General features: G+C 30.4%; 1 protein-coding gene across 1 annotated transcript; it reads left to right on the forward strand.

Annotated features, from left to right (window-relative positions):
• The first annotated feature begins 11,063 nt into the window (after positions 1-11,063).
• On the forward strand, positions 11,064-18,817 carry LOC101216162 (shaggy-related protein kinase epsilon). Its single transcript, XM_004141051.3, has 13 exons — positions 11,064-11,310; positions 14,160-14,341; positions 14,426-14,518; positions 14,658-14,717; positions 14,869-15,141; positions 15,654-15,728; positions 15,805-15,861; positions 16,021-16,161; positions 16,284-16,334; positions 16,436-16,531; positions 16,608-16,691; positions 17,798-17,900; positions 18,521-18,817. The coding sequence occupies exons 2-13, from the start codon at positions 14,225-14,227 to the stop codon at positions 18,601-18,603; spliced, it is 1,233 nt and encodes a 410-aa protein (XP_004141099.2). The 5' UTR covers positions 11,064-11,310; positions 14,160-14,224; the 3' UTR covers positions 18,604-18,817.
• Positions 18,818-20,182: the final 1,365 nt, after the last annotated feature.

Raw genomic sequence — 20,182 nt, forward strand, 5'->3', positions numbered from 1 at the left:
ATTGACAAAGAAAGTAAGATTCTTGGCCTGTATTTATAGACTGAAAACTAGTTCTATATTAGATATACTATTCACACATCAGCTCCACAGTTCAAAAGACAACTTGAGTGGTGACAAAACACTCTTTTCGTGTTCTATTATAATATATGATATATGTATGTGTGTGTATATATATTTTCTATCAAGGGATCCATTTTTTATTCTCTCTCTCTCTCTCTCATTTGGATCAATTGATTTCGGCAGCCGCCTTCTTCCTTATAAAACCAAGCTAAGATTTGTGGCAAGAACATGCCAAGAGATAAAACTATAGTATAGCCATACCATCAAGGACGTTGATACACTACAAATTAATAGAGCCAAATCAATGAAAGGGATATCCTTTCGCACTATTTGATCATGAATTTTCAATTTGGAATTGTTCATTGGTTGCACGTGAATGGCAGTTTTCTCCCTCTTGAGAGTAACTTATCTTTTATTATATATATATATTAAAGAATGTTAGTTTAAATTTTCTGTTCCTACAATAATTCAATTATTTATAATGACATTTTCTCTTAATATGTCCCTTCTTAGTTGTTAGTTTTTCTCCAATTATTACCGTGGAATGATCGAACCATCGATGCTACGAGATGATTTGGTACGCCATAATTAGTGTCTTATCTAATGTTAGATGAAGTTTTTAGTTATTTAATTAATTTGTGTTATATTATTAGAGGTTGAGATGATTAGTTTGAAATTTGTGGAGGTTGTTTTTCTTTTGTTTTTCGTTTCATAGACTATATTAGGGGTTTGTGAGTCAAGGTTAATGTTCAAGTTGCACGTTAGGGAGCTCATTAAATCATTTTAAAGTCAAATCAATCATGATTACTCTAAAATTCACACCAACTTACAAGATATGCATATAAAACTTTGGTTTAGTTGGGTTGCCATCTTCCGGTGAATTTATATTTAACCAAATGTTGGTGTACTTTTATACGTGGACTAGTATATATGATATATGTTTTTACGATTGAATTAACAAATGCTTGCATCACTAAAATATATAATCTTTCTCCCATTTTCACAATTGTCAACTCAAAACTAACTTATTCTTTAATTAGTTTGATTTATTCCTTTTTCATGACAATGCGTGGGAGGAAGAATCAATCCAGTTTTGGTTCTTTTAAATTAGTTAAGAAGAAAAACTAATATTAATTAAAAATAACGTTAAATATTTTGCAATAAATGTTAAAATTCTCATCTTATTTAAAAATACGAATAATAAAAAAATGAAAAGAAACTAATTTGTTTTAAATAGCACAAAAACAATCAAACTATTTACCAAATATAGTAAATTTTTCAATGATTAAATGGATTTTGGTATATTTTGCTATTAAAAAAAAAAAAAAACTCCTCTTTCCTATATATTATCTAAATATTAATTAATAAGGCAATATATATATATATATATATGTATATAGCTGGTTACAATTATAAGGGCAGATCTTAGGTTCAATAATAGTTAGAAACTAACAATTTTAAAACAAGATTTGCAAGTAGAATGATATCATTTGGACAGCTAAGTTTATCCTTTTTATAAATTTGGATTGACACGTGAGCACATATATATATATAGTACTATCGTAAGGTACAAACTTTATAATATTTGCTCAAATTAAAGCATTTTTAAACTATATATTTATCATTCTTAGCAGAAAAAATTACTACTAGACAAAATTTTATTATTGTTCTTGTTTGAAGGGCAAAAGTTTTTGTCTAGATGGATTGTGGGTGGCTCATGCAACTTAGAAAATATTTAGCCACATGATTGTTTGATATAGGTTAAATTATAAAATTAACGTTGTGAATATTCATAGTTGATTTTGTTCATTCTTTTAAGTTAGCACATGTGATAATTTGATATGGAGTAGACTTTTTTTAAGTGGGATGGGAAAGGAATTAACCTTCTTTTTAATTTGGGAAGAGAGTGTGTGGTACTAAATTATTCTAAATATTTAAATCATGAGATAATATAATTTATTAAAAAAAAAAAATTGTATGGATTGTTAATATTAAAGTAAATAGTGTTAATGTTAACCGGTATATGTTTTAACTTATGTAACCCTATAGCAAAAAAGAAAATTGGTATATCGTGTGTTTCCTTTAGGCTTTAAGGATAGTTACAAATATAACAATTAGATTCAAAATAGTTAAGTATATAACAACATTTTTAAAAAATCAAATATATCAATTATATAAGTTTATCACTAATCATAAGAGACTATGATCCTTTTCATAGATAAACTTTGTTATATTTGTAACTTTTTTTAAATATTACTATAATATTTATTTATTATTCATTAAATTCCTACTAATTATAATTATTTTTTTTAATTGCCTCCATGATCCTCTCCTTTATGAATTCTTAAAAATATATTTGCAAATTATTATCATTTAACCATTGCCGATGTTAAAAAATACTTGGAAGGAACAAATATAGGAGTCTTTTAAAAATAAAAATGTATAGAGAGACAATACACATTTGTTCTTAAATATTTTGTCAAATTTTCTTAAATTTAAGATTCATTGAAAATATAGAACTTGAATTTAAGACTTAAAAACTAATAGTTGAAAGTAGAGGTGATCATCAGTCGATCGCAGTCAATTTTTTTGACAAAGTCAACCTCGAACTGACCATAATCTCGGTTTCGTAAATGTTCAAATCGACATTGACATCATTGAGTAAGGGTCGGTCGGTTTTTGGTTGATTCAACACTTCTTAATTTGAAACTTTTCTAAATCAACTCTTCTCGTTTTTTGATCGACCAACTTCGATTCTGTCAGTTGGCTTGATTTTTCAGTCTATCATACTCAGTCATAGTTGAAAGTAAATAAAAATATACTGTAATTCAAATTTTATATACATCGATCAAGCACGAGAACTATTTTGACCTTAAAAGACAAAGCTAACACACTATCATCTATGAAATTTATAACAACTTGAAATTAGGGAGGATATTATTTTTGACGGTTAATTAAGTTGATGTGATGGAGGCAAATGCAAAGGGAAGACGTGCAAACAAAGAGATGATATTAGCAATAATATTAATGGTACCAAATTGAAGCTTCTTGTAGTATCTCATATTATGACTCATCATTTATGGTCCCTTACTCTCTCTTTTTCCACAGACTACTTGTGTGAGGAAGACTCCTAATTATAAATTTTAAGATAAATAATTGAACGAGAAAAACAAAAGTTCTAACTTAGATTTTCATGACTCAATAACTTCATCTCGCTCTAAATATATAATTAATTAAAAAAGGTATATCTTACGACGTTCAATGAATTACAAAACATATATAGATACTTAGTCAATATATTTTAAAATTATCAAAAAAAATTATAACATTTTGTCTTAGGAAACCTCTAAAAGCAATCTTTTTGTTTAGAGAATTTGTAGTCTACATTAGGTTATTTATGGTGTAAAATTTTATTTTATTGAAACTCGTGAGTTCATGAAGATCCTGTCATTGTTGATTGTTCAAAAGTAAAAATTACAAGTATTCAATAACAACTTCGATGAAATTAAAAATTTAAAGTTAAAGTTTTTCAAAACATGGTATATGACGAAGACAATAAATATAATATAAACGACGATTCCAAAACATAATGGAAATGGGAACAGAAAAAGAAAAAGAAGTGTACAAGTTACAAGAACATGGAGGTATTGAACAAAAATTCAAAGACTATATAGAGAGTATCAAAATTCAAATGGGTTGAAAAAGAATTTGGAATTTAGCACAAAAAAATAAAAAAAAAATAGAAAAAAAGGCAGCCGGAACGGCGCCGTATGAGATGGAATCGGAAATATAATTAGAATATATTTTGGAAATTAAGAATGGCATGTGAATATCGGGGATGTGTTGGTCAATGTGTGAAGCCCACTCTAAACCGTTAAATTCGGTTCATTCCGGATCTCATGCATTTTCTTATGCATTGGGTTCCCTCCTCCTCTTGTTTCTTTTTTCAACATTATTATTTTTTGAATTATTTGTTCAAACTATAGATTTTGTACTAATTATTTAATCAATTCACTTTTTTTTTTCCCTTTCAAAATTACTTATTTATTGTGATTTTCTTAGATTATCATGTTGAGGATAGTATAACGTGACTCTTAAGAAATTCTCTTTTTTAATTTGGTTAAGAATTTGAATTTTATATTTAAAAAATATGTAAACGGTTGTTGAATATCACCTAAATTTTTCTTGTATGCTCGATTTTGTACACGGTTGAACAAGGGGCCAACATTTTCGGTTTTTGTATTTTAATATTAATTTTAAAGTGTTAGATTACAATATATATTAAAAAATATTTTATTTTTATTAAGTTTTGCTTTTGGTACCGTGGTTGTGCTTTCCACTACTTATAATTTTGTTTTGTTGTAGAAATATATATATAATTAAGTGGGATTTGATTTGACCTAAACTCTAACTAGATGGGTTGTAGTTGAAAAATTCAACCTACAGAAAATATAACTAATGCTTTTATTATCCAATTATAGTTATTGGTATTATGAATTAATTTCTTTAAAAGGGTCCTCTATAAATTAACCAAAACTAGGCCTAACAATTTTTTCAAAATTTATTTTTTAGTTTGTGAGAAAATTTATGAGAGGCTTATTTGAGTTATGTACGGAGAATATGTGAAATATATAAGGAGATGGTTTTTGGTATATAAGTGCGAACAACTATCTCCACTGATATGAGACATTTTGAGATAATAGCAAAAACAAAGTCACGTGGGTGTATATTTATTTGAATGTTTGTTGTCCTAACAGAATATATAACCTTAAAAATCAAAATATCATGTATTGTTTAGATATAAAAGAGCTCGAATAGACTAAGATCTATCAGTTTGAATAAGAGAATCAAGATCTATGAATTTCTCATCTAAGTGACCGAAAGAATTGGAAGGTTAATAACATTTTGGACAACTCTTTGGCTAGAATAGACGGTAATTAATGTAATGACCCATAATGTGACGGTGCGTCCAAGATATGGTACAAAGATACTCTTTTGTTTGGTCTTTTCCTTATCTCAACTACCTTGTTCGTTAGGTTCATACGGAGATGAGATGATGGATATTTCTATTATTTATCGATGAACATTATCTTTTATGAAAAAAAGAACGAGGGGCATAACAAGTATAATACTTTTTTCATAAAAAAATGTTATTGTTACTATTTTTATTGTGTTAATTTATGCAACAATATTAAGTATATAATATTTTAGTTGCTTTATTTTAAAACTTTGATCAAATGAAAGGGAATTAAATTACTAACAAATTATTCAACTCAAAATTTTAGCATTTAAATTGGTTCAGTTTAAATTTTAGTTGATATGATTCATCGACAGTTTAATGATGTAAATTTATATATGTTCGTTTTAAAAATAGTTTCATTGACCTAAAATAAGTACCGTTTAAAGTGAGGTTTCATCTCCCTTTTTTCCGCTCTTGTATTGATTCAATATCCAAATGTTCCTACTTATTCACTATTGTTGTGGGTAATTTTTAGACTTTTGAGAAAAATCAAAAGAAAAAGTTAATTTTTTAGTTTAAAGTCAATAAAGTTGTCTTATTCCAAATACAGAATCAAGAGTAGCAAATACACGTGCCTAAAAGAGGTACGATTGAACAATATAGGGTTAGGGAATTTGGACATCAAACTCAAATGGTTTACCTTAAACACCAAGTTTTCCCCTCTTTTATGGCTTTCGCTTTCCCGACCCATAATTGGAGACAAGTTGAGCTATTCGACCCAAGAGGTTTATCTTGACCTCGAAGATTAAAGTTGAGATCATTTTTGAAAGGATTGAAAACACATTGGGTTTAACTTCACAAGTGATTAACATCGTCTAATCAAATTTTGATTGTTATATATGATATAATTTGTATGTAAAATAAAAGATACTAACAAAATAATATTTTTAAAAATCTATGGCATTTTTTAAAACTAATTAGAAATACAAACTATTTTTTTGTGTTTTAGGATATAAATGCTTGGCTTTTTTTATATATATATATAGTTTGTTAGGAAGAAGTATTAATATATACATGAAGGTGCAAAGTATTTTTTAATATAGCATATATTAAGATCTATCTATACTCTATGGTATATCATATAACCGTACCTTAAGGTAACTTTGGACCTTAAATCCAATGGAAAAAGCAAAATTACAAGGTGCCCCTAAGTTTGAGTTTCATTTTTTAAAAAAAATAGAAAGCTAACATGTAAACTATTGCTTCAAGCAATATAAAACTCAATCTAATATTTGAAAAAGTTTAGTTGGATCTTCAAATCATTGTCGGGTAGATACTAATATTTAGCATTTGAAAATTAGAATGTATAGCGTGACTAAGAGATAAATAATTTATTCATAACATCAATAATACACTGAAACAAAGAAAAATATAAACATACTAAAATATCACAAACTATTACAGATAATAATCTATTGCAGTTGATCGTATATAAAATGTGATATTTTGTAAATATTTTGACCTGTTTTGCTCTATTATTTGAAAATTTGTAAGACTTGACTAAATTACGATAAACCAAATGAACTATAGATAATTAAATACTCGATCAAATTAAGTTAAACTAAATTTGTATTTTAACAACCAATAAATAAAATAAAATAAAAAGATATTTAATCATTAAACTTTCAAAACTACCAATGTAGTTTACCGGTTTGATCATTAAACTTTTAAAACTATCAATTTAGTCTTTGAAGTACTGATATTTTTAAACATTCATGGACTTACTCGACACAATAGTAAAGGGTGAAAGAGGGTGATGAGGACCTCGCATCTACGTGCAAAATGTTGGAGAACTAAGAAAGACCTTACTCTGCATCAGTCTCATGATCCTCCCTGGGCACCAGGCTAGAAGTACAAGGAATGTCACCTGGAACCTTTCTTTTTGGGCACCGTGGAGTAGGCTTATCCATATTTAGTTTTATCAGTGGGTTCTCACCCTAAACACCCATATTTATACAAGTCTTCTTTCATGATCTCTTTCATAAAGCGAGAACTCTAAATTTAGAGCTTTCATCGGGTCAGAGGGTCATTTCTTCATTCTTTTATGACTAACTCATTTAAGTAGTTAGATCTCAGAGAGATAACGAGCGGGACCGAGTCTCATTCAGAAAGGTAGAAAAAATCTTCTTTGGACCTCCGTAGCTTAAGATGGGACAAGTGTTAGGAGTCTTAAACCACGTAGGAGGTTCAAAGAAAATTTCCAAGACTGGTCCGAAGGCTTCACAGGTTAATATGGATAGTCCTTTGGACAGTCGGCCAGTTCTCCTTATCAGTCAAGCCCTAGCATTTTCTTGTATTTCCCTCCGAGTTATGAAATCATAATTATTATTGAATTCTCGTTACCGAAGATGATCACTTGAATCTCTCAAAGTCCATCGGGAATCGATTAATTCATGCCAAGTAGATCAATTAATTGTAAAATTTTCTAACTCTTTCAAGATCTATTAGATAATTTTAAAATAATTTTAAAAGTTGATAACGTGAATGAATACAACAAAAATTATGAATAAAAAAATTGAGATTGGACATTCTGATTTCTTCCTTCTTTGAAACAAATGAAAGTAGATTTTATCAATTATATAATTGGAAGCCAGATTTTGTTGTTGTTTGTTCAATGTTTCTTGTTCTCTAGTTCATATATATATATATATATAACAATGTTTCTTGTTGTTTCATCATTCTATTGTTAGACATGTGAATTTTGAATTTTTGAGCCCAATAATTTATTCTCATGATTTTGACAGATGTGATTATTATGGACAATACTCTTAAATTAATAATAATTATTCATTTTGTTCCTTTTCTCTAAATAACAATGTGTTCGTTCGTGTGATATGTTATATATATATATATATAGAAAGAGATAATTATTATTGAAGCATTCTAATGTTGTATTTTTTAAATAAATACTTACAAATTAAATAATATTGAACAGTAATAATCCAACTTTTTTCGAGTATTTCTTTATAATTATATATTATTTTTTTCCACTAAGTTTTTTGTGTCAATTATTCTTTTTATATTGTGAATTATGATCCAAGTTTCTGAACTTTGAATATCGTTCATAAATCTATTTATTGTACCTAGTGGTTTGCGTGGGTTCGGTGCATTCTTTTTTTTCCTTCTTATTATGATTGAAGTTTTTCAATTTATGTTTTGAATATTTTTGGTGGCGTATATCTGTTTCGTTCTCGAACCTTCAAAAGCTACTAAATTAGTAAGTTATGTTATACTAAACATTTACGTTTTTGTTTTATAAATCAATAAGTTAGTCTACTTTTTGTCCATTTAGATAAATTCACAATTCTTAAAAAATAGTTCATTTGTTAGATATATTATGAATTGTATGTCTAATAGTAAATATTATTATCATAATAATTATTATTATTATAATCTAACGACAATAATCTATGACTATAATAACTAAATTTACGTCTCAAATACTTCTTTTATAAGTTAACGGAGGTAGGAACAACTTCGCAAAAAAAAAAAATACTAATTGTTTATTTGAATTGCAAAATATAATTTTGATGGAGTTTTAATGGAATAAACATATTAAAATTAATTTCATAAATTTGTGTATATTTATTTTTAATTTAAACAAAATTGCAGCTAAGTTGTTCCTTCTTGAAGATTAGATTAAGATGTAAATTTTGCAACAACTTTAGAAGTAACCTTAAGATTAAAATAGTTTAAGCAATTGTTCCAAAAAGTTCAAAATATGGCATCTCTTGACTCGGTTTTCTTAAAATCACTCTCGTTAATTACCCGTTCATAAATTTGTATATTTTTTACTTTTATTTCCTTTCATGCCACAAGTCTTCATCTCACAAAATGACATGATCATTTTTCTTAGTACAATAGTTGTGAATATTGAGTTTCAACCTTACGATTGAAAAGTCATATTGTTGAACTTATAGATATCATTTTTATTTTTTTTTAAATAATTTTATTTTAAAAGGTACAATCAAAATTAGGATAGGAGAAAAAATATTGACAGAAATAAGATAATGAAATCGTGATACTAAGCGAAGTCTTTTATATATATATATATATATATATATATTAAATACTTGAATCTCCCAAATTCAATCAAAGATTTCTTTATTAAATTAGTATCACTTTTCCAGTTTTAATTTGATTATTTATTTATTAACAAGTTTTTTTATCTATTTATTTTTATATATTATATTAAATATCTCAATGTTTGAATTTTAAAATTTCTTATATAAAATAACATGGATCTACTGAAATCATGGATTCCGTCCACGACTTTGTCTAGACTTCACGTCTTTGTTTAATTTTCTCAAAAAAAAAAAAATTGTCTAGTATACTTTTCAGGTTACTTTTTAAAATAACATTATTTAAAAAAAATCCCTTTTTTATTCTTTTGATAAAAAGATAATAAGTTTTAATGTGTATATATATTTCAGTCGTTGAGTTAAAAACGGGAAAGAAATGGTTTAGGGTTTACGATTCATTTCATTCGTTCAATTGAAAAAGGGTGGGCGGAGAGGGTAAATATGTAAATATCCATTTACAATGAGAGGAAATTGCAAATACTAAATTTGGTTTGGGCCTTCAGCAAGCCCAATAGGAAATGCAAAAACAATGGGCCCTTCATCCGCACTCTTTTAAACATGAAAAATACTTCGATGGTTCCCAACGAGCTATTCAACAGGGAGTGTGACTCAAATATAGATGTCTATCGAGTTCAATTACTTACATTAGTATATACTTATTACATCTATCGAGTTCATTCTGAACCTACGATCTCTTAATCCAGTAATATTTATTTGGCTTTTTTCTTTTTAACATTTTTGTATTGGTTGAATATTTGTAGACTATGTATCAAAATTTAGAAATTAGACATGTTTTAAAATCAAGTTTTGTTTGGACGTTTTTTTCCCTTATCAAAACAATTTAGTTTGATGGGGACGTTTAACTAGTTGCCCCATAAAAAACAAAGGCTTAGACGAAAAATGTCTTATTGATCTCAACGTTCTTATCACTCTTAGTTTTGGGTTTTTATTTTGTCAAGCACTCTACATAATTCTACCTTATCGCCTGTTTGGATCACGTGTACTGTTTTATGGATATACACTTTTTAACATATAAACAACTAACGTTAGATTTTTATGAATGACGGTAATCAATAAGATTAATTGAATACATGTTCCTTAATTTTACCAATATTGTTTGAAAAATTGAACTTAAACAATCACTTGGTTAACATGTAAGAGGTCAATTAGTGTATTGATCACTTGTGAATTTAAATTGATAATATTTATTATTTAATATATTATTATTACATATCTATGTAAATGAATAATTTTACAACGACTAATTAAAACTTGGTAAAATACGTACTTTAATTATTGAAGAGGATTAAGACAAGTATAAACTAATCATAATATTAATTAACAATGATATCACATGCTAAACCGTGAAGATAATAACTAATATATTTATATTTAATAATGAATATAAATTAAGTAGCGTTAATTAGTTCACTCCAACAAGTACAAGATTTGAACATTTGACGTCCAAAGCAAAACACATGTCAATATGATAAAGTAAAAGTTTATTTGTTAATGAATTACATTGTATTTTCAACGTGCACGTATTGAATTTTTTATTTAAAAAAAGTGGATTTTTGGAGGTAGAATTTTAAAAAGTGAAATGATATAAAAACAAACGTGATATTAAATGTGTGTGTCATAAAACTACGGGAAATAAACGCAGCTAAGAATAGACAAATTAAATTTTCCATTGAAATGGACATTTTTAATAAAAGTCTTTAAGAGATGGAAACGACGTCGTTTGAGGGTGAAAGTGAACGTTGTGAAGTGGCAGTGCCACTCAATTATTCATTGGTCACAGAAGGAAGTCGGACGTGACGCCACTATCCACCGTAAGATCGCCACGTGTCAACCTGTCGGACGTCAAAACTGACCGTTAACTTCATTTGACCAAACTCGTAGCGTCCGCTCTGTCAGTTGTGAAAGAAAGAGAGAAACAAAAGAAGAAATAACGAAGAAGAGAAAGAGAGAGAAAAAGAAGAGACGAAGACGGAGTCTTTATTGGTTTTCTTTTTTTTAAAAAAAAAATAAAAAATAAAAAACTGAAAAATCCTTTCTCAGCCCTCGCGGAAGATTTGTAGGTTGCTTGGTTCTGCTTTGATTTGAAATTTTTTCTTTTTTTGCGAAATGATCTACTTGCTGCTACAGGTATTTCGATTTTGAACTTCTACTGTTTTGATGGGATTTTAATTTTTTTCATTTGGTTTGTTGTTGGGAAATTGGAAAAAATTGATTGGAATTTTTTTGCGTGTTGTAATGGTTTTAGATCGTGTTTGTATTGCATTTTCAGTGGGCTTGAATGCTTGGGACTGAGATTTGGTTTTCGCCATTTTGGGGAAGTTTGTGCCGACATTTCCCGGGGTTTTGTTCTTTGGCTTTTGGAATGGTAGTATGTAGGTAACTAGCTTAGGGGAAGAGTTATGGATATGAGTTTTTGAGTTATGATTAAGCTTATTTGTCCCTTTGCTAAGGCTGGTGTAGAAAGCTTCCATGTAAAGGAAGTTTCCTTTTGGTTTGTTTAGTTTAGATTTATACATGTGAGGATTCTACATTGGAAAATTTAAGGGAACTCGCACTCTTTGTAAGATAGATGAGTTTCTCACTTGTTACCAATTGGTTTTGAGATGGAACCCATGTTAGATAACATTGTGGGTGTATTCGGAATGGTGAGGGCTTGTGTTATGTTTTATGGTCCACACAACTAATTTTAAGAAGTCTCATCCATTTGAAGACTAGCTTGGAGTGGCAACTAATTTTAAGAGGTCTCGTCCATTTGAAGACTAGTTATTAAGTTTTCAAGTTTGAACTTGGGACAACCTCTGAGATTTGAATCGCTCAACCTTTGATGGAACAGAGGTCTGATTAGTGTAAAATATGAAAAGGCTGGATAGATAATACTACAGGCTTCCTTGATCACCCTTTACTTTTCCTCCTTGCTCACCATTTTTAACATTTCAATTCAAGGTCCACATAACAACTTTGCAGTTTTTCTAAAGAAGTAGACTTTTTAGTTCTTTTGATTCCTTCATATTATCTCTTTTATTAGTCGATCTTTTGTCTTGGCTTTTACTCACGAATTCTATTAAGCTACCTATTAGATGTTGAAATACTGGAGCATTGCTCCAGTAACATGATTTGCTGCAACTGAGCCAATAGTAAGAGCCTGCAAAATGGAGCACAGGAAACAAATATAAGTTAGAGTAAACCCAACTCCAACTGTCCATGTACAAAGGAACTGATAATCCCATATAATGTTCTAAGAATTACCCTAAGAAATGTATTGAAGTGAATCACACTTTAATCCCACTCTGAAGAGCTTGTGCTATTTTTTCTCTTTTGATAATGAAATTACTCCTTAGTTTCTTAGCAAAAAAAAAAAAAAAAGAAGTTCCTCCTCGAAGATCTTTCATCACTCTGGAAGATTCTTCTGTTCCCCTTGAGCCAATTAAACTAGATGATGGTCAGCAGAGCAGGTTACTGGCCACAGAAGGCGCCTTCCATGATTTGACGAGGGTGGAGAACAAAGCACTTTCATATAACAGCTGAATGTTTTATTAGAGACAATCACAAGGATTGATTCCACATATTTGCCAAATTTGCCCCGTTGGAGTTTCCACAACAAACTTAACAAACTTGTCTCTTGTATGACGATGGGAACTGATGTTGTTATAAATGTCCTATGTATAGTAAATATTGACTAATTTGTTAAATATTTAATAACAACTTGCAAATTTAGACTATCTTTAGCTGTAAATTCACATCTATCAAGATTTTTTTCTTTTAATTTGTTACCAGGCTAAATTTAAGCATGAGTCCTTTTGGTCGCTTTACAGATTAATTTGTAGTTGTTTTTTAATTTTTAGGTTAAAGTATACGTATGCTTTCAAATTTTACACATTGGCCGTTTTTTCTGTTAATACATTCTAAAACTAGATTAGATTCGTTCAAAACTCATCCTTTCGGAATTGGTACGAGGTTCTAACTTATATAACAAAAGCAACTACGATGGTTTATGAAGACAACCTACAACCCAATCCATAGTAGCGTCTTGGAATACTTTGTTAGGCCGTTCCACCTTACCGAGCATCAAATATGGAGCTTTCCAGGGGAAGTTTTTCTTTCCCAGAGAAAGGCTGATTTTTGTAATATCCACTTGTCACCGTTCGTTTGGGCATGCGTAAAACTTTACTGCTACATTCCTGGAGAGACCTCCAGGCCGATTTCTCGTATCAACAGTCCCAAATATTCGAACAATACCACTTGTGCGGTGTAGCTCTTCGGTCTTTTCGTTTCTTTATGTCAATTTGTATGCCTTCATCCACTTTAGTACACCATAATCTTCACCTCCAACTCCCCCCATTTTAGGACCAATAGCATCAAGAATGTCCTCTTAACATATTTAAGTGCAAGTCCCTAAAACTTATCTGGCCCCCAAGCAGGATTTATTTGAACATGGAACTTCATATTCATGCTTCAAATTACAAAGGGGGATCTTTAAGTGTATACCAGCATTTGTTCAGGGATCTAGCTTCATCTGCACCAGGGCATTGCGACAATGGTTCTTTCACAATCTACAAAGGACATCTCTGGATCACTGGTCTTCGAAGAGTTATTCTCTTGAGCAGCAGCAATAGGAGCCCAAAAGTTTGAAGTTATTTGTTTGTGGAAGTTAGTTCTACATTTATCAGTAAGGTCGACAAAAATTATATTTTGCAGGTGATACTGTTTAAAATGGTCACTCTGATTTGAATGTCGAAAATTTTAAATTTTCCTAAGCTTTCAAGGCTAGAGTTAGGCACAGTGGTAAAGCTATTGGGATTCAACTAAGAAGTCCTAATTTTATAATCATTTGGAACCAGCAGTTTTAGATTTTGAATATCTCAATTCACAGCATCCGATTTTTAATCTGGCTATCATAGATAATTTATATTTAGATGTTTTGCATGTGTATATTCAAGTATCTGTTTCCCTGACATCCCCTGTCTCTTAAATTGCAGGTTAGGATTTGCATAGACTGTGGATCATAAGGATCATATTGTGATTTGTATCATTTTAACATATTATGGCCTCTTCTGGTATGGGTCCAGTTGGAAAACCCGGTAGTGGCGTCGCATTGTTTGCTGATAAACTTCCCGAGGGGATTAACGAAATGAAGATCAGAGATGAGAAGGTTGAAAAGGTTGGCCTCTGAAAGCGAATAGCTGTTCTAGTAAATTAATTCTCTCTACTTTTTGTCATCTTTCTGTTACATATTCATCTTCAGGAGATGGAAGCGACAGTGGTTGATGGAAATGGTACAGAAACTGGACATATAATTGTAACTACCATTGGTGGTCGAAATGGTCAATCCAGACAGGTAAACATTCTACAACTTACTGCAAGAATCTCATTCAAACCATTTGCAATCTATTGAGACTACTTTATTTTAGGAGTATTTCCGTTTAAGTTATATTAGACTTGTTTTTGTAATTTATTTTCCGTGACCATTGTGACAGACAATAAGTTACATGGCGGAGCGTCCAGTTGGGCAGGGATCCTTCGGTATAGTATTTCAGGTAATGCGTTCAATTGCAAATTTTGAACTTACTGTAACAGAGTTACTTTTCTGGATGATAGTGGGTGGTAATTTAATGCTTACAAATATAAATTAACAACTTTGGAGGTTGAAGTGTACTAGTTTGTGGCTTTCATGACTTTGTTTTGCAGGCCAAGTGTCTTGAGACTGGAGAAACTGTTGCTATCAAGAAGGTTCTTCAGGATAAGAGATATAAGAATCGAGAGTTGCAAACAATGCGCCTTCTCGATCATCCTAATGTTGTTTCTTTGAAACACTGCTTTTTCTCCACAACGGAAAAGGACGAGCTTTATCTTAATCTGGTACTTGAGTATGTACCTGAGACAGTTTACCGGGTAATAAAACACTACACTAAGGCAAATCAGCGGATGCCTCTCATATATGTCAAGCTTTATGCCTATCAGGTGGTTATCTATACTCTTTCTAAGTTTTAGGCATTTCCTTTCATTTTGGTGTACCAACTAGCTTTGTCTCCTGCCAAAATGATAAAGAACTGAGCAGCTGCGCTGTATTGAACTGAAAACAGAGAGTGGGTTCATTGATGCTACTTTATCCCCATTACAGATAATTATACCACATCAATCTTTATAGAGATTTAGGATAGGAGAATATTTTTTGAGATATTCTACAAAGATTTTACCAGGTGAAGAAATTCCTGGTATCTATCAACTATAAGTCATCTAATTGGGTTGCTTGAGGGATTTTTTAGTCTGCCTGCTGTATTATCTATTATTAGTTAGAAGTGTTCTCCGTTGGTTTGATATTTCTCAATTAAATGTCATGTCAGCTTTATCCAATGCTTTCCGTGTAACTATATAGTTTTAAGTGGGGAGACTCATTCCAAGCCATCCATCTTGAAATTATAAAGTAAATGTGGACACCATATGATTCTAAGTTTTTCCTGGTATCTCGACAGATATGTAGAGCTCTAGCCTACATTCATGGAGGAATAGGAGTATGCCACAGGGATATTAAGCCACAAAATCTACTGGTTTGCTTTAAAAACTTTGAATTTTTTTGTTCTAGTGGTTACTTGGAAGCTACTTGCTGATAGAATTGTTGTTCAGGTCAATCCCCATACTCATCAGGTCAAGCTCTGCGATTTTGGAAGTGCAAAAGTTCTGGTAGGGCTTTCGTTTTGTGTCTTATCTCTTGATATTGCAAAAGTATTTTTAGAAGTAAATCTACTATGTTGCCTTTATTTCTCGTTTTTGCATGATGCTTATAAAACAGGTTAAAATACACTATCTATTTGTGTCTTCCTTATCGTTCGTTTTTAACAGGTGAAAGGCGAGCCAAATATATCATATATTTGTTCTCGTTATTATCGAGCACCTGAACTAATATTTGGGGCTACTGAATACACTACCGCAATTGATATATGGTCTGCAGGCTGCGTTCTTGCTGAGTTACTTCTTGGACAGGTTCCCTTCTAAATTTACAATCCCCTCTTTTCTCATTCTATGGAAAGCGAGGAAATATCAGAATATTTTCTTTTCCTCTCTTCCTATCTCTGTTTCTCTTATTGGCTTTCTCAATTTTGTAGCCTCTCTTTCCTGGTGAGAGTGGCGTGGATCAGCTTGTTGAGATAATTAAGGTTAGTTACCTGACTCTTTCCTGTAGAGAATAAGTTGCTATTTTCTAAACTAAACTTCCTGTTTTATTTCTGTTTTGTTGAACTGGTCTCTCTTTGATTAGGTACTTGGGACTCCTACCCGTGAAGAAATCAAATGTATGAACCCAAATTATACTGAGTTTAAATTCCCACAAATCAAGGCACATCCCTGGCACAAGGTACGTACGTTTGTTTTCAAACTTACAGCACTTACTCTTTGTGTTTGTGGCTTGCTAATTTTCCTTTTCCCTGCAGATATTTCACAAGCGCATGCCACCAGAAGCAGTGGATCTTGTCTCAAGACTCCTCCAGTATTCTCCAAATCTTAGATGCACTGCTGTAAGTGTTTTTCTTTCCCCATGCACTACCTCCTCACGGTGATTATATCCTTGAACCAGCAGGTTGTATCAATAAGAGCCATAAACTAATATACACTTTCACAGGTGATTATTTAAAATATTTAGGAGCGGTTTATAACTATTTTCAGTTGATTCCATTTAAAATCAACTTAAAACTACCTAAACAATTTTGTTCTTCTGAGGAGGAGGAAGAAGAGGAGATGACCACTTAATATTAATGGAAACCACTAGTTTTCCCCTTCTAGCACAAGAAATAGAAGTAATTTTAGGATTTGAACCACTTAATATTAATGGAAACCACTACTATGAAAATTGCTACTATCTACTTATTCTAGTATTTATCTCTAATAATATGTTGCTGCTGAGCTATTTCTTAATTGATGTACGTTTTAAAATATTTTGTTTTAACTGAAACAATTTTTAGTTTAAGATTTTACACTTAGACTATGAAAACTGCTACTATCTACTTGATTCTAGTATTTATCTCTAATATTATATTCATGTTTAGCTATGTCTAAATTGATGTACGTTTTAAATTGTTTTAATTGAAACAATTTTTAGTCTAAGATTTTAATTGATTCAACTAGGAAAGTTTAGGAATATAGATGAAGTTAAGACTTGATTAAATTTATTCAAGTGGTATTCTTAACCCAAACATTTCTGCTGTGAAATGTTGGCCGGTTAGTATTAGTTTCAACAGTATCATTTTTGTGAAGTTCTCAGAGGCATTGTTCTCTCCCTTGTTTTTTCACTATAAGAGTACGTCTAGCAGGTTCACGCTCTTAAAATTCTAGAGTTGGTTTCAAAGATAAATTTAAAAATATGTATATACATCCGTTCTGAAACTAGTATTTGGTAACTTTTCAAAGTTTAAGGTAATTGTACACTTGGAATCACCGTTCACAAGTTCGTTGATTTGAATAGTAAAGACAATTTGAAAGAAAAATAGCAAAGCATGTCTTGATTGAAATTTTGATATTGATTATCTTAATTTCATTCACTGCAACTGCAAATCGCAGTAAATATCCATACTATTCATTTCTCATCATTCTAATGTCAATGTATATGTATTTACAAACACTACAGTTAGAGGCTTGCATCCATCCTTTCTTTGATGAGCTCCGGGATCCCAATACTCGTCTTCCGAATGGGCGTCCCCTGCCTCCTCTCTTCAACTTCAAACCCCAAGGTTTTGTTTCTTCCCACTCATTTCACTGTTAGTTTTATAGTACTTTAAACTTAACTTTTTGCATTGAGTCCTTGAACCTCCTGGAAATATGGCCATTTTTTCAGTAAACTTGTGCGCCATGTTAAGCAAACAAACTTACTCCTTGAATCGAAAATCAATGAAAGTTTAATTATTTGTTGGTTTTCTATGTCCTAGTCACTTGATGGATTGAATTTTGCTACATCCACTTGCCAACATTTTGTTTTTGAAAATCGTGTTTTTTGTCTTCAAGGGTACTTATCACCTCTCTAGAAACCTATTATGAGCATATCTTGATGATGACTTGCTGTATAAATTACCAAGTATCGTACGCCAGTATTAGCTTTTTTTCTTCCCTAGAAAGTTAATAAGAAAACAGTGAAACTCATAAACAGAAGTATTTATTTAATTTTTAGAGAAAAAAGTCAAAATGATTATCATACACCTGGCCGCACAGAATAAGAAGTTTAATGGTGAAAATGTGACCGAAACTAAATTGCAGAAATAAAAAGTTACGTTTAATCTATTATTAGTTATGAGCATTGCATACGATTTGGTGTAGAAGTTGCTGAAATTAGAAACTGTTGGCATGAAATCTGCAGAGCTAAAGGGTGCAACTTTGGAGCTTCTCTCTAAACTCATACCAGAACATGCTCGGAAGCAGTGTTCTTTCCTTGATTTTTAGATCAAAACACAAAGTCGATGTTATTTTCCTCGTCGGATTCAGGCAGGTATGAACATCCTTGAAAATGTAATTGTATGTTTTGATCATCAATTGTAATCTATTTTATTTGAAAAAAAAAGAATATTATGGGAGCTTAACGCTGCTGGTTGTTGATGTGGGTTGAAGGAATGTTGCTATTGAAATAACTATTCACTACGATTATTACTTCTCTCTATCACTCTCTCTCTCTCAAAAGTACTTTTTGACTGCTTCTTTGTCGTCATTTGAATTAGAATACTGCTTCCTCTAGTGGATGATTCTGGTAGATGACTCGTTTTTAAAAGGGAAGGAATATTTGAACGTATGAGGTTGGTCAATGGTGTTGAGATAAACACAATGAGGAGCTCTTGGTTGTGTTTCGAGTTATTTTTTACTAAGTTGATGATGAGGGAGAATATATAGGAAATAATAAACATACTAGAAAATGTGGATTTGAAAAATTAGTATTATAGTTATTTACCGGTTATAATAATTAACAACATCAACTTTTATTATTGGAAGCTTAAACAATGAGTGAGCTAACTCAATTAAGTTGGGGGACCGAACGACACCTATGCTTATTTTGTTATATTAAAATAATAATAAAGGGCTCTTTTTGTATATAACAAAATAAACAAAATGTTTACAAATATATCAAAATATCATTGTTTATGAGTAACCGACACTAGTAAACGCATTGATAGATGTTTATCACTTATAATTGTGATATTTTACTATGTTTATAAATATTTTTAGTTTTTTTTTATTTAAAACAATTACCCTCGCCAATATGAGAAAAAGTAGATATGTTGTTAATTATACGCCTACATAAAAGACAGGAATAATGGGATTGTGGTTGATAAAATTCTATTAACGACAAACTATTAGAGATCAATAGATTTCACTAACACAACTTTTATCTCTTATATATATATATATATTATAAAATTCAAATAAACATTTGCTCTCCATTTTATCACTTTGTTCCTCCAAATTTGTTTTCTCAACTTCCTTCATTGATAGCCTAACAAAATATTGAAAAGTAATTTGATGCAATCCTTTCTAAAGCAACCATACAAATTATAACCTACTACTTAACTATCTACAATTAAAGTTTAAATGCATGTAATAAACATTTATATGTAACTTGATAGATTTCTACGTGTTGACGTGAAGTCTAGCATTTTCTATCGCCATCGATGAGTTAGTCTAAATTTATCAATACTATATTTTTTGTTGTTGTTGATAGAAGTTTATGATTGTACCAGACTATTACTATCTATAACAAAACCTATTGAGGACGAACTTTATTGTTGATCGAGTCTTATTGTTATAAAATTTAAAAAATTATCTAAATCTTGTCACATTTGCATTTTTTTTATCTAACGACTACATACTTTATATATAGATTTATAAATACTTTGATTTATTTTAGTATATTAGAAAATTATCATAATATAAAAGTAAATCTAGGTGAACAAAAAAAAATAATTTTATAAATATTTTTGATATTTTATTATTTTTATAAAGAAAAAGGATCGAGTAGAAATTTTGATAAAAT

The sequence above is a fragment of the Cucumis sativus genome, chromosome 3 (assembly GCF_000004075.3).
Source record: "Cucumis sativus cultivar 9930 chromosome 3, Cucumber_9930_V3, whole genome shotgun sequence".
Taxonomy (NCBI): Eukaryota; Viridiplantae; Streptophyta; class Magnoliopsida; order Cucurbitales; family Cucurbitaceae; genus Cucumis; species Cucumis sativus.